General features: G+C 34.6%; 1 protein-coding gene across 4 annotated transcripts in view; it reads right to left on the minus strand.

Moving 5' to 3' along the window:
• Positions 1-4,257: 4,257 nt before the first annotated feature.
• FGF7 (fibroblast growth factor 7) overlaps positions 4,258-15,968 on the minus strand; it is a 29,334-nt gene continuing 17,623 nt past the window's right edge. For all 4 annotated transcript variants that reach the window (XM_085070572.1, XM_085070570.1, XM_085070569.1 and 1 more), the window contains exons 3-4: positions 8,462-8,565; positions 4,258-8,074 (exon numbers count right to left, since the gene is read on the minus strand). In XM_085070572.1, the coding sequence (XP_084926698.1) occupies positions 7,880-8,074; positions 8,462-8,565 (299 nt within the window). In that variant the 3' untranslated portion in view covers positions 4,258-7,879. The remainder of the gene's footprint in view (positions 8,075-8,461; positions 8,566-15,968) is intronic.

The raw sequence follows: 15,968 nt of genomic DNA on the forward strand, positions 1-15,968 counted from the left end.
AAAGTAAGGATATTCACCCATGTGCAAACCCAAGCAGAGCAGAAGGGAGATAGCAAAAACTGTTCTGGTTGACTTTAAGTATATGAATATAATTATTTCAGTTAACAGGCTTGGATTCCATGCCTAAAGTTGACAGTGGCATAAAAATTTGCACATTGGAGACAGGAAATAAAGCAATTTTAATTTCATTTGGGGATGTTCATAGGGTGATTTTCAAAATTCACATAAACATTTTTCTAAATTAAATTTTTTTAATTTTAGGTCTAAAACCAAGGAAATGTGTGTGGAAAAAAATGGAATCTCAAAAGCCTACCACAGTAAATCGTACTAGTAAAGATGCTACTGCTAACTTACAAACTGGTGCATTTACCAGTTCTGCAGCAGCCAGTCAGTCTTGTAAATATTTTAAACACATAATGCATGTGACTGTTAATTTTGGAAGAAAACTTACTGTACACTGTAAAATCTTAATTGTCAGCATAAATTATTACTAATGTTTTCGGTTTCTTTTGCACAAAACCAAAACCAATTAAAAATTAATTGTGAATTTTGATCAGCTCTAAACATATATCCTGCCAATATATTGATAATTCCATTTGATACAACTATAAACAATATTATGAAGTTTTTAAAGAAGCTGCTGATATTCCATTTTGGTTTGATTTGTCAGTTTTCTTATACTAATGACAGCTACTCTTTTTTCTACTCCTTTCTCTGGTATCTGGATCCCATTTTCCGTATGTCTTGCTTTGTAGCATCTAACTTTTACCCCTTGTCTTCGCTGTCCCCATGGATCAGACCTTGATTTTTATTCTTTCAGACTAGCCTTCTGTTCTTTCTCATGGCCACTCTTTTAGCTTCTTTTTTTCAAGCTTCTTGTGCTGTTGCTTCTAACTTGCTCTCTAGAAGATGTTGCTTCTAGCTTGCTCCCTTTCTGAATGTTATCGAGCATTTTGTTTCTTCAGGGTAGCCAGTTTCTTCTCTCTTCACCCTTCCTGAAATTGCTGTTTTCCTTCAAGCATCTACAGCCACAGTTTTATGCTACCAATGTACTCCTACTCCTTTTTGTCAGTCTGTACCAACTCTAACCATAACTTTTCCTGTCCTTGCCTTTTTTTCCCTGTGATAATTTTTGTTTTCATGGGCTCATGTTCTTTTTCTGAATTTAGATCCTTCCCCATTCATCAAGGTAGGAAAACCTTATTTTTCTTGCAAAATAATTCAGAGGAAAATATCTGACTGGAAACTTGTAAGTTTGCATTCCCAGTCCCCAGCCCATACCATTTTCAATGATACCACTCTGATATGTTTTTTCTACAATTAGGTTAAATGCTTAGGAAAAGATGGAGGGTTGTCTGTTGTGCCTGTTAATGTTGAGGAGAGAAGGTTTGGAACATGCTGTGCTCAGGAAATCCTGAATTAATGAGGTACTGCAGCCATGACAGAGGAAGGGAAGTGTTCTGTCATGTGGTTTCCACAAAGCTTTCTCTTTTAATGTGGATGTGCAAGAGCTGTGTGAGGCTATCTAAGCAAAGAGAGTTCCTCTTGAGGCCTAGCTGAAGATTTTAGTCTCTGCAAATGGATACAGCCTTATGGAATGTTTGTATATATTGGCTATGCACAGCTGTGACTTAATAAAGTGAACTATCTTACTGTCATTATGTATTGCCTGTTAGCTTTCCTGAATAATTTTCCTTTTTCACTTCAGTGTTTCTTTAAAAGTACAATTAATGTGGTTTCTTTAAAATTGAAAATCTGTGTTACTCTCATCAAGTTACAGTCTTGAAAGGAAATTCTTGTTTACAGAATCCATTTTTTGTGTGTTGCTCAGTTTGCAGTACAGTGTTTAGAAACGGAAATGGATCTGTGTTTTTAAGCAGAGAAACATTTGGGTGTTTTTTAAAACCAAAAAACCTAAACCCACTGGAAACATTTGTCTGATTTTTGTAAATTCCAATGGTTTCATTCTAGTATAATCATATTTCCTTTTAGATCTTGGTGCTTTACTAGTGTATGAAAACAAGAGTATGAAAACGAGTAGAAAGTGCTTACTCACGAAGCAGGTTCAATAAATCACCTCAGCTGTTGATTAGCACTTCTGACCTCAGAGAGCCTGTTTTAATGACAATAATCCTGAAGTCATTGGAGCTGTTATCTTGATGTTTCTTGCCAAGATATAATGATGTGTTCTTTCCTGTGACAATAAAGTAATAGGGAGAAGCCTTACTATTTTAGCCCTCCTACTAGTGATCTGCCTCATTGCTTTAGGCTTTCAGGGGGCTCACAGTTTTTTTAATGATCACTTGTTCTCTTTAATGACCACTGAGAAGTTAGTTACTTGTTCAGATCCACCTTTGTGCCTGGTTTTGGTGAAATCAATAGGAATAGGGTGCATAGGCAAGTTAGCTGTCATATTAATGTGTCTTGCACAAGAATTGAGTGTCCATGGCTTGCAAATGTTCCTTTTCCTCTAATGATCTCATTTTCCTGTGCTGTGCAATAATATCATATATGTCAAGCAGGCACAAACAGGCTCACCCTGTTTGCTCAGGTGACCAGAGATACTGATCTCCCTGTGGCACAAGGGAGTCCTGTGTAGAAACAGAAGTCACTGTGAGTGTGGGCAAAAACAGCTGCAGTTCCTCTGCTGCCCTGGTAGGATTAGTCAGGTAATTTCATTAGTCAGGTTATTTGTGTATGTTTGATGTTTTAGCAGTGTGTGCCACGCTTGAACTTGTTTGTCCTACTTATCAAATAGGACACTGAAAGTGACTTGCTGAAAGTTATGTAACAGATCGGTAGCAGAGCGAGGTTTTAGGGGCCAGTAGATGAACCCTGAAAACTCAGCAGTCATTAGCTGAGGATTGGATTCTTGTCCATCAAAACTGGTGCTGTCCAAGGTAATAGCAAATTGTGTTTATGTTGGGATGTTCAGTTGTAATTATAAATAGAATTGGTTCTGAATTCTGATTAAAATTATATGATACAACATCATAAAAAACATTTCTAGGGGTAATAAAGATGTTACTGGATTAGCTGGCAGTGATTCTCCTGCTCTGCTGCGTACTGGTGACACCACACCTGGAGTTGTGTGTTCAGTTCTGGGCTCCTTAGTACAGATGAGGCATGGACATACTGGAGAGAGTCCAGTGAAGTGCCACCAAGGGGATTCGGGGACTGGGGAATCTCTCCCCTGAGGAAAGATGGAGAGCTGGGACTGTTCAGCCAGGAGATGAGAAGGCTTAGGGAGAAACTTAGCAATGCATGTAAATTCCTGAAGAGAGGGTGCAAAGAGAACTGAGCCAGGCTAACTAATGTGACACTAACCTTTGTGTGATAAATATATGCATCTTCTTTCTAATTCCTCTGCGTTACTGGTTAGCACTGAAGTAAAACAATTATTTTTGTGAGAAATAATTTCATCTGAAGTCTTTTCAAGTGCCAGGCTTCTAAATAAAAGAGTTTCCCTAATGAAACAACCAATCTTGGTATGCTAGGATTGGCCTTCCAAATAGAATTGAAGAAAATCTCCCTTTTTAGGCCTGGAATGTAAGCAGTTATGGAATTTCAGCGTCTGGAATGCTTGAGCTTTACAAGTTAGCTTTCCTCAGACAGGTATTGTGAAGTTATATACAGAGTTCAAGACTTAACACTTGCTAGTTTTAATACTATATTAATCCCCTCATCCCCAAATATTTATAATTAAATTCTGTGGTTTTATTAATTTCAATATATGGTGTTAAAAAGCTTTTATAGAAATTTTGCTGTGGGATTATTATTAAAGTTAATATAAATGTCATGTTAAAAACCTTGTGCAACTCTTTGAATATTTTTCCCACCTGAATTTCTGCTTTAAATACATTCTTAATCTTCAAAATTATTCTACTAAGAGCACAGACAATTTAACTTCTTTCCTGGTAGTAAATTCACCTTCTCCCCTGTATTAAGTAAACATGTGTTTTAAATAACTGTTACCTTTTAAAACTCACCTAGTGATTTAAACAATTGTACTTCCTTTTTTTTTTTTGTTATTAAATGTTAGTTAAAAAGATAATATTATGTCTAAGTATGGATCTCAACTCTGATGATGACTTTTCCTAATTTGGGGAAAACCATCTAACCTGACACTTCCTTTTTCTACATGTTAAATGTTATGACATCATTACAGTGTTTGGAAAGGTAGCAGTGAGGAGATGGATTTTATAGGCTTATGAAGTATTTAGACTACTCAGATACCGGTCGTTGAGTGCAATGAAATACTGATACTCTCATTACTTTATTGATTTAATGTCAACTTACATTTTGCTTCAGCTTATTCAAAGAGAATATACATATATCTTTTAAAAAGTTTAAAACACAGACAAGTGTATTTTAATAATTAATTGATCAATCATTTAGTAATGTGATTATAACAGATGCTATGCAGAGCCATGTTTTAAAGTATTTGCAACAGAAATAGAAGTGAGACCGTATTGTACCATATCATGTATTGTAAAGGTCATGGATATTGTCCAATTGTCGTTTTTATTGTGTTATGGAATGTATTCACACCATTTTGCATACCTTTAAGGGCTCAACAAGTTATGAGACAAATGTGTAATTAACCCCCTGACATGGAAAATGTGTTTTGTGTAGCTGTTTGAAGGGATTGTTTCAAGAAAAATAACTTTCTTATGGAATCCTAGACTCATTCAGGTTGGAAGGGTACTGCAGGTCTCTTGTCCGATCTCCTGCTCTAATTAGGGCCCATGCTGGTTGTGCAGGGCTTTGTCTGGTCAGAGCTTAAAAAGCTTCAAGAATGGAGGTTCTGCAGTCTTCTCTCAGATTCCTCAGATGAGATTTGCTCATTTCTGTGTCCCAGAGTGTTTATCAGCAGTAATGCAAGGTTAAGTAAGTAAAACCTTTCTAGTTAAAGAGCCTGTGTAATGGAGCAGTTCCTGTGAAACCTGACTGGCTGTTGTAGGTTGCTGCTCTGACCACAGGAGCCTGGATTTCACTTCTTAACACCAGTCTGGAGACACTGTAGGGTCAGTGGGAAACAAAGAGAAAAGCTACATGGAAGCTAATGTCTCTGAAAGAAAAGCAAAGTAATTACACTTGAGGCTGGCTTTTATAGCCCACTTTTCTTGGCTTTTCTTGAACTTTTAGTATGATAGAGGTTAGTAACAAGCCATTTCCAGATAGATGTATCTGGTTTTGTATAAACATGTTTTTCTCCTGTATGGTATATTGTATGTTGGTGTTAAGATTGCTTGGATTGTGATCTAATTGATGTAGTAGGCTTTTGTGAAGATTTCTGACATCTTTTTGAATTTCTGTTAAAATCTAATAGATTCTTCTTATTTCCTGTTTTTTTAATAGTTTGCTGCTGCAGATAATCACTATAATTTTTCTGATTATTATTCTCTAGTTTTAGCATTAAACAGATTTTTTTTTTTGAGTCAGCATTTTGGAAGAGATTTTCTGAGATAAAGATACCATGAAAATTGCTCAATTGTAAGGACATATGACTGTGGTACTGACAAATCGCACCATTTGCAGTTAGGTGTTTTCTGGGAGGAATTCCCTCCCAGAACACATTTCAGTTATGACAGCTGTAAAACATAAAGCAGCCTTGGCTTACCTGATAATGGTGGTAACAGTGATTCATTGTATAAAGCATTCAGCAGTAAGGGCTAATTACAATTTGCATTCAGGATTTGTTCGACTGTATTTCTGTATTCTTGAATTACCTAATCAAAAGATCATTTAAAAGAGCCTGTCTGCATCTGGTTTTAATTTTAAGATTTCTTTTACATATATATTTATATATTGACGTGCATACATACATTTAAATTAAAACTTCAGTAAAGCTTTGAAGCACAAACAATCTTAATGAGGTTTTGTTATTTTCATTTTTATTTCAAAGTTTCAACTAACCTAGTTTAGATATAGAAACTTCTGCTAGTATGTTAGTGTTGATCATGAGTGTGAACTTTGTTTCACTGTTTATATATTCACAGAAAATAGTGCAGAGTGGTAATAGCAAAAAAACTTCTTTCATAGTACAGTCTGTTGTGTTCAGTGAACAAGTAATAAATAAACTAGCACAAGCACACTGAAGGTTTACTGATGGAGCTGTATTGACAAAGTTTTCTGCATGGATCCGTTCATGTCTTCTTTGATTTTTGACTTGCTAATATAATTCATTTTCAAATGTCATTATTTCTTAGACAAGTTGGTTTTTTTTTAAAGAAATATTTGTCAAAAGAAATCATTGCCATTTTCTCTGAGTGCTCTTAAAAGTGTTTCATGTAGAAAAAAATTGACTCTAGACACTTGTTATTCGAAGTAGACCATTTAAGACCATATTTAATTAACTTAACTCTCTCCCAGTCATGTGTCAACTGCTTTAGCTAGCTTTTTTGTGATCTTTATTTGAGTGCAATTATAACAATGCCAAGAAAACGTGTAGGGAAACTGAACAGAAAGAGATTATATAATGCATAAGTCAGGTAGGGCTTAGTTGAACACTTTAATAGCTAGAAAATTAAGATGTGTTTTCGTCATCAGGTCACACTGATTTTAGCTGTAGTTCCAAACTAGTCGCACAGGCTTGCACGTATTTCTGTATCTGTGAGTGGAGGTTCTACCATTTGAGGATTATTTCCAGTGCCTGCTGGAACTATAACCTTTTTTTACCTGGCATAACTCTGAGCATGCCAGTAATTCAATTATCAAGAGTATGCGGCATAGATTTTTAAAATTTTTGCATTGTTTCTTTTGAGATCTCCATTGTGTGATTTGCTGCAGGCTGTCATTTTTGTCTGCCATCCAATGTATGTTGGCAGGAGGGTTGTGTACTAGTCTTTGTGTCTGGTCACAGAAAAAAATTCATGCATCTCAGCCAGACCATTTTGTTATTCCTTTAGAATTAAAAGCATATGAAACAGATGCAGCTTAATAAGTATCTTTTTTTATAAATAACATTTAAATAACTTAAAACAATAAAGTTCAAATACAACTTAAAATAAAGTTTAATGCTGTAACAACAGAAAAAGCATGTATAAGAATGGAAAACAATATTGAAAGCTGTATGCCCTAACAGAAATTATACAAAAGATAGGATATGTTACATAAAAAACCTTAATATGTCTGAATTTTTGCTTCATTGTTATATAAAATGTTAATTTGTGAAAAGTGAGATGAAGTACATTATTTATTCCTATTTTTATTTTACATACACTATTTGAAACATCTTTTAGAGCAGCATTAGGTATTTGTTTCATTAATAGATAGGAACATTTTGTGTTAGAGTAAACTTAATTTTTCCAAACTAACTCTCTTATCTGAATACAACAATAAACATTTACAAGATTATATTTTTTTTTGACCATATAGTTTATGTATAGGATATCAGTTTCTTGGGGGAAGTATTTAAAATACTGCTCAGCCTCCACATTTTCTATTGACTTGATAATCTGACAACTCATTCCAGCAGCCTTAAAGTCTGACATATTTTACACAACATTATCATCTGCTTATTATTATTATAGCAGCCATATTTAAGAAGCAGATAGTTTTTTAAATAAAATATTATCAGATAATCAAGTAATGACTTATTCTTCAGGGTAAATTAATTTAAGAAACTACCCAGTTACAATGACTAAGATAATGATTGTACAACTCTTTAGAATTTTTTACAACTTTTAGTTAGTAAATCTGGTTTTGTGTATATTTTCAAATCTTTTTCATGTAGTCTCTCAAAAATAAACATAAATGCGCAAGTCCAGCTTGTTCAGTTTCTCAGTAGTATTCCAGCCTCTCTTGATATCTTGTCAAACAGTCTTCTTAAAATTAGTCTTCCTGCTGGAACTAGTTCTTTATAGATCATTTGTGATTAGGATATTGCCAGAGGAAGAAAGTGGGATGCTCTGTGTTCTTTCTTTGTTTTTTTACCTTTCATTGGAACCCCTTTGTGGTTTAGTGTAACAAACATCTCCTTTCCTTTGTGTGTCCATTTTGCAGAAGCATATGTATTATAATGGTTTTCTTCAATCAGTTCTATGAAGTTACAGTCTTCATTGCATACTTTCTGTTGAGAGGAAATAATAAAATAAGGTGAGATAAGTACAAGTGTCTTTTTAAATACTTAGATTAGGGAAGATGGGAGAAGAATATATGTTATAGACCCTGCATATTATGAATATTTTAATAAATAAAATTGACTTCTGAATATTGAATATTTTAGCTTTGTCTATTCCCCCTTAGTATTCCACATTTTGAAGAAGTGTATGTAAGACCTAATAGCTGAATTTATTAAATGGACATGGAAGTCTAATATGGGATGCATGGGATAAGTACAGAATACATTTTACTTAGTTAGGAATCTGTTTTATAAAAAGTCATACAGATGCTACATCTATAAATACATATCTTTAAGATTGTAGGGATGTAATATAAGAGATGTTTGCATCCATACCTTTCCATAGAGTCGTCCTGACTTGTTCATTGCCAGAAAATATTCACTTTCCACTCCTTTGATTGCCACTATTCCAACTGCCACTGTTCGAATTTCTAGAATACCTGCAAAGGTACACAGTAAGGGCTGTAAAATGGTTGGTTGTTCTCCAGTCAGCTTAGAAAGTTTAGTTGAACTAATATTCTGTAATGTTTCCATGTTTATTGAAAATCTGCAGCAATCACTCTTTGGAAAACAGAAAAATTATGTGTATTCATGTGAAGGAAGGGCTAGACTTTAAAAAATTCCTCTGTGTGATCATGTCTGCTTGCAGCCACTTTAAAATTTGTATGGTGATAATTTTTAAGTATATACTGAAGTTGTGGTGTCAATATAAGTAATTTCTCTATTTTCAGAGAATCCACGTAGCTTAGAATTTATCAGGATCAGGGTTTCATTTGGAATATGTAGTTAGCCATCAAGGTTCACAGAATTTGTGTAAAGCCTTTATTTTGAAGTCTTGTGTAGCAGTATCATCTCCTTGAAAGAGTGTAAACTTTAGAACTTGCGAGTGATAGAAAACAGACCACAGTGTCTTAAATAAGATAAAGTATTTGCTTGACCTTTGTGTGCTTTTATGACTGATCAGAGCTGTAAAGATATGTGTATTTGAAAATCATTAAAGGCTGCCCTGAGAACTTACTCAAAACCAGAAAACATTTAGTGTTGTTTTCTCTTAACTACTTTATTTTCATCTCACTGATACATATCAGCAATGCTTTCAGTAGTCACTGTAATACATTTAAATCACCTGCAACATTAAAAATATTCTTTTGCTAATAAGAAAGAAAAAAAAAAGTGAAGGTAGCAGGATCATGCAAGTTATTAAGGAACACCAGGTTGTTTTCAAGCTTAAATATTATTAATGTTGTCTTAAGCAATAGTTTATAGTTCTGCATCTGAGTTTGAGCTGTTCTGTTCTATATTGAGTCACTGACAGAACTCTGTGCCATAGCAACTGCACTGTGGCACCTTCTCCAAAATGGGGTCTTTCAAAGGCAGCTAACTTGAGGGGAATTGCAAGAGCTAAGCATGGGGGAAGCAAGTGAGGGAGGTGGGAGGGAGGCATGTGTTAGATTGCCACCTGAATTTCCTATCTAACAAAACATTTCCTTTTTTTCCACTTCAAGTTGGCATTGACTTTTCACAGACACATGGTAATAGTTTTTCACTGGTTAGTTTTTTTAAAGACAGGCATTAAATATCTATGATACTTCTCCTTCCCTATACATTTTTATATCCTCTTGTCCTTTGCTTTCTTTTGTGTTCTGTTTTGTTTTTCTCCTTGATATTACTGATGTCTCAGTCCTAGCACATATGGTTATTCTTTTCTTCCTATTTTCCTTACCAAATCAGTTACCTCTTCTCGTGGTGTGTGCTGCAGAGCATTCATCTCGGAGTATTTATACTTCTGTACTCCCCAATAATGCTAAGCCAGCTTTTAAGTAAAGCTTTTAGAATTCTTTGACAAGTTCCACTCTGCTGCAGGCCTAGCAATAGTTCTTAAAAAGGGCAATTTGTAACTGAAACTTACAAAAATTATGTTAACTTTCATTTAAATTTCACTTTAGAAAAACCACAGTGAGGCTGAAAACCAGATGAACATCTGCATTTAGCCAAACAAAGAACATAACAGTGGATGGGATCTCTGGGTCATCAAGTCCAGTGCTCTGCTAGCCTGGGAATTGGATCAGATAATTGTCTTTTCATAAACTTTGCCAGTACTAAATTGGAGTTGTTATTTCTTTGCCCCCAGTGTTTCTGCCGAAGGCTGTTCCAGAATTTGATTTATTTTAATGGCTAGAGACTTCGTGGTAATTTGCAATCTGCATTTCTTCAGTGACAGCTTATGTGCATTTGCTCTTTTGCCTGGGCTGGCCATTAACTTCAGTAGAGTTTAAAAAAAATAGAAATCAAACAACTGTGTTTGAGTTTTCTATTTATACAGGATTTTTAAAAATGAAAGATTTAAAATTACTTTTTAAAACAAGTCATGCTAATAGGAATTGAGATTTCCTTGAGTAAGTTGATGTTGGCTGAAGCTAAAGTAGTAAGAAATCCTACTACTTTAAAAAAGGAAATGCCAAAAGGTTTTGTCCAAAGCAATATTATTATTGTTACAATTTTGACATTATTTTTTAAAGGTTTTTTTTCTGAAGTAGATTGTGATACTCATACTAACTTGTTGAAGTTATTTTATTTTAGTTTGGGGTACTTGTTTTTCTACTTTATTTGCAGTTGAGACATCAATGTTTTTCATTGTCTTGAGTGAGCAGGTGTATTCTTATGTACTTCCTTTTGAAGTAAAGGGTTTTAATCCTTTTAATATCTATTCATGAATAGAAAAAAGCTACCAGACTAGGATGGGAAAGAGAAAATTCTTATACATAGATTGTTTCATTGAAATACTCTTTTCATACTCTAATAACCAAAATTACTTTAAAGTAATGCTTAAAATAATAAGATATTGATGGGGAGAAATTCAGAAGTCCAAGCTTCAACAAGGTCTTAAATATCCCTGATTTAAAAATTAAAATACAAACTATGTTCTTCAGTTGTTTTATCTAAAGCATCCCCAGAGAAGTTCAGAAGAGATCTAAGAGAAGACTTGAATATACCACAAAGTAAATGGGAAAGAAATCACATTAAAGCCAGAAAGAGAAAAAAAAACAACCTAGAGATGGGCATCCAAAATTGAAAACAACTGTACTTTCTATAAAATCAGCATGAAATTCCAAACAATTTTATATGGTTGTATGGTCAGTGTATCAAATGTAGCTTAAAATTCCTGTAGTGAATGAAGTTTCCTACAGAGCTGAAATTCTGTCTGGTGTATGTTAGAGACACTTAGCAGAGATGGGCTATAGTTTGTCTTCAGAAAAGATGGCTATGGATGGTGGCAAGTCTTTATAACCACTTGGTGCAAATTCAATAACAGACAATTGATATCCAGCAGGAAAAAAAAAGTGAAAAGGAAAGAAACAAAACAAGCCTGACACAACAGAATTAGTGGGTGAAATATATATCAGGTTTTGGAGAAAATTTATGTCATAAATGAGGTGAGTTTCCTGGCATTCTGGTCTAGAATGACAGTTGCTCAGTACTTTACAAGCAGACACTTTTATGTCTAGACTTGTTCCATAACTGTAGCCTGATCGACAGGACAGTACCTCAGGCTGTAAATTTGTGTAGAAAAATGGGCATTTAGCTACATCATTAACATAAAATTGAGCATTGTCTGTGAGATAATTATTTCCTGGCAAGAGGTATTTGATGATTTTATCACCTGATATCAGAGAAAAGTGTTTTTTCTGATTTGATTAATATTTTCAAATCACCATGTTCATCTTCCTTTTATTGGTTAGACTTTTTTTGCTTTTACAATACACCGTGACATTTTGTTTGTTAAAACGAATCTTTGCTTTTATTGCTACACAATCCATTTGCAGACTATATTAATTGCCATCAGTGTGCAGGCATAGCCAAATGTGTTTGCCCATAATATCCTTAAATAACAGCGTCTTGTCTATAACAAAGTAGCAAGAGCCTTGTGATTTGGCAAAATCAGGGCATTTCTCTTTAATCATTTGTCAGCTAAGCGGCTGAAAGAGCGATTGCAGCTCCTGCTTCTGAGAGCTGTAAGGAAAGCAGTAGGTGCTGCTCGTGCCTGAAGATCCTGCAGGCAGGAATAACCTGTCAGGGGGTTTTTGGAAGAGGAAGAACCACAGAGAGAGATCCCTTTTTACATTCTAGGGAACTGCCCCAGTATGCCAGGAGTTCTCGAGAAGATTCTGTGAAGTACATGTCGTGTTCAGTCCCTCATCAGCTGGCTCTGTTTCCAGACATTCCATATGTCACAGGTATCCCCTCAATGTCTATCACATGAGGTTTTTGGTCACTGCTCCTCAGTTTGTTAGAGACACAGTTTCTGTAGGCATTCATTCAAGGAGGCATTTTGACATCCATTACATTTTTCAGAAAGCTGACAGTGATTTCACTCCAGTACTTTTCTGTTTTGTCAGGTACAGATGTTGTGAGAGTGCATATGATATGTACAGCACTTTATTTCTTGCAGCCTCTCTGTGCAGTGAAGCTGAAAAAAAGCAGTCTGTTGCTGATTTTAGGGGTAGGGAGGTTGGCACTGACAGTTAAGCACTTGTGAGGAATGTGTGAAACACCCTTTCCTAGGCAGAATTGTCTTAAGATAAAGTATGTGAAATCTTAAATAGGGACAGAGGGGGCAGAAGGGACTTGGATGGAAAATAAGTTAAAACAAAATGTAACTTTTAAATTTCACTAGCTTGTGTTTCTCATTAATTGAATTTGGAGCACATATTTATGAATTCAAATGACCTTTGCAAATGATTCAAGGCCAAGTAAAATAATCTTGTCCTTGCTTACAAGACACTGTTTAATGGTATGTGATGTAATTTGTTCTTTTATTCTGGGACTTAATAAGTTAAAGTTTGTGCTTAAAGCAAGAAAATACGAATCACGATGGTCAATCTTGGAAAGCTTTCATAGTGTTACTGGTATGTGCGTGCATTTGGTGAGCCAGCACAGTAAATACGTTCATTAGCCGGTGTAAATGTTTTTCCAGAAGAGTCTTATCAGTGAAATGAATACTTTTATTGGATAGTTTTGAAAGTAATTGGTTTCAGGAAATATTTTTCTACATAGTGTCTATATGGTAAAGTATTTGTTTGGTTTGTATTTTGACTCTTAATATTTTTAAATGCGTGCATCTTGAAGTTCATTTTTAGGTAAAACAATTTGTGTGCTCATTCTTTCTCTCAAAAAACTAATGGTAAAAAATTTTCTGCAAATGAAGGTATTGATTCAAGATATTTTGTAATATGACTTAATTTTTACCCTTCCCTAAGATTAAATTAAAACCGATAGAAGGTAAAATTTGCATTTGTATTGAGCTCTTTCCTTAGCAGGAGAATGAAGGAGTTTCCTAGATGGTACCTCATAGAAATCCTCTTCATAAGCTTTGTAATTAGAAATAAATGTACAAGTAAATGTTATAATGGCTTTCAAAGCAGAGATGAGATTTCTCTACCCCAGAACTTTCTGTCTGTGGATGTGAGTTTAATGAACAATTGATTAACTTAAAAGGAAACAAGCTAGTACATTCACTATCACTTTCTTCTTTTACCTTCTCCCTGTGATACTCAGAATTTTGATTTATGTCATAAACACATATGTTGTTATTTACAACATGAACCAATATAGAAGGCTAAAAATATTCTTATTTAGGGGCTCTGTGGGCTTTGTGCCATATCCGTGCGTGCGTTTGCCGTGCAGAATATGGCTGTAAAAGTGATCTGCACAGAAAAAATGGATCTGTCAAGTATTTTCAAGAGAACAGTTGAAGCTACCGCTTCAGTGAGGTGCCAGACATCTGGATATTGTGGAGAAATATTCAAAGCACTCAAAATTCCTGGGTTTGTCCTGTGTGTAATTGCCAAGGAGGAAAAAGTGTAGTTGTCTGAGGAAACATGATTAACAGTAGAGAGGTATTTCTTGAGGATTTGATGCAGCACGTTGTTCAACATAATCAAACAACAGAATTTGCTTGTAAGGTTTAGTCCATGTACAGAATGTTTGATTGAGCATGAGTAGCTGGTGTTTAAATACCCTTTTGCAATTCACTGGACACAAAAACAGTAGGCATACTGCATTGAGAAGAAAATCAGCTAAATGTTAAACAGAAACCTGTTTAAGTATTTTTTGTACTCCGTCGGATTTTCATTTATTGTTAATTTAAAATTTTCTTTATTTGACATTACCTTATCTATAAATTTCTCCACTGTTTTTCAATAATAAAAGATGATAAATACATGCATTGCTAGATGGAACAACTTTGTGATAAACCATTGTCCTGGTGATAATCAAATAGCTGACAGATAAGTTAGTTATGGAATCTGAACCATTGCACCATGTCAAGGTTCAGAAAGGCTTCAGAAAGAAACTGCTAACTTGATAACTCTGTGAAAACAGTATAAAAATGCAAGATGAGAACCAAACATAAGAGAGAAGATACAACAGGGAACTAAAATGATTATTTAGAAATGCTGTTATTTTACTTACAAGATCTGTTCTTTGCATGTGTACTTGGACTTGTGGGTGTTTACCTTTATGACAGAAAAGGAGGGGGTAAGCCAAGTTCCACTCTTAAGTCTGCATTGTTCAAAGAATTTACACAGTTTCTCATGCATCATCCAATGTATAATCTGCCCTTCCAGCCACATATGGCTGATACTATGGCATGAAGTGAGGAGTCTGGGTTGAACTTCCAGACTGATGTTTGGAAATACATCTTCCTTTTTGCTTAAAACCTCACACATTTGATCTGCAGCAGGAAATATTAAAAGCCATAATACCGTTTTTTTTAGTTATTTTTCAAAGTGGATAAATGTAATGCAGTGCTCATCAGTTTACAACACTCACTAAAGTTTACCTCCCTGAATTACTCTAGTGAGAATTTCAGTGACCATATTGCAATTAATAATTGCTGAAGAGAAATACCTTAAAATCTTTGAGTATTTTCCCTTATTGTACAACCTGTTTGGCTTCAGTTTTATATCAACTCTCTGTTAATTTTGGTGAGTTATGAGATAGTTTTATAAATCAAATGCTTCATTCTTCATTGAAAATGGTGTTGTAGTAAGAATTGGTCTAGAATGTTCTGACTCCAAACTGCCTTCTTCTGTGCCTGTCTCTTCTGAGCATTAGCAATTCAGACCACTGTATTTCCCATATTTTCTTGATCTTCAGAACCAAAGGGTGTGACATTTTTCACTAAAGTAAATTGCAAAATTATGGAGCTTTTCAATTTAGAGGTGTGACTGGTGAATAGCAGTATATAGTAACAACTGAATAACATGCTGCCCCAGGCAGTCAGTCTCTTGGGAATGTCTCATTAAACTTATTAGAAGCCTTTACTCTGCTGATCTCCACTGTGCTTTATATAAATATTTTCTTGATCAGCCTCTTAGACAGCATGTAGTCATTTCTCATTTTTGCAGGAAACTACATTTCCCTCCAATAAAAATTGCCTTGAAGCTAAACATATGGTTATAATGAAGAATAATATTATTTTTTAGAATTAATACTGTCATGTAAAATCCAAGTCTTAATCCTCAGTCTGAAAAAGTGCTCTCTTATTACAGCATTAATAATTTACTGATATGAAAAATGGAAAAAAAGAGTGGAATGACTGTTTACAAAATGTAATTGTTTCCAAGCAGTAATAAAATTAATGATTTAATAGATTAGAGCTGAACGTGTACAACAAATGCTTTCCCTACAGCTCAGACGAAGGATATTTCTAGTATTTAAATATTTTGTGCCAATTTTACTGGAATAAGTGATCTTTTCAAGCTTCACAGGCTTTCAGAATGTAGCCTCAAAATACCAGAAGTGAATGCAAAATTTTGCTTATTAACCTTTTCACAGCAAA

This window comes from Lichenostomus cassidix, chromosome 10, assembly GCF_008360975.1.
Source record: "Lichenostomus cassidix isolate B80296 chromosome 10, HeHo_3.0, whole genome shotgun sequence".
In the NCBI taxonomy this organism is placed as follows: domain Eukaryota; kingdom Metazoa; phylum Chordata; class Aves; order Passeriformes; family Meliphagidae; genus Lichenostomus; species Lichenostomus cassidix.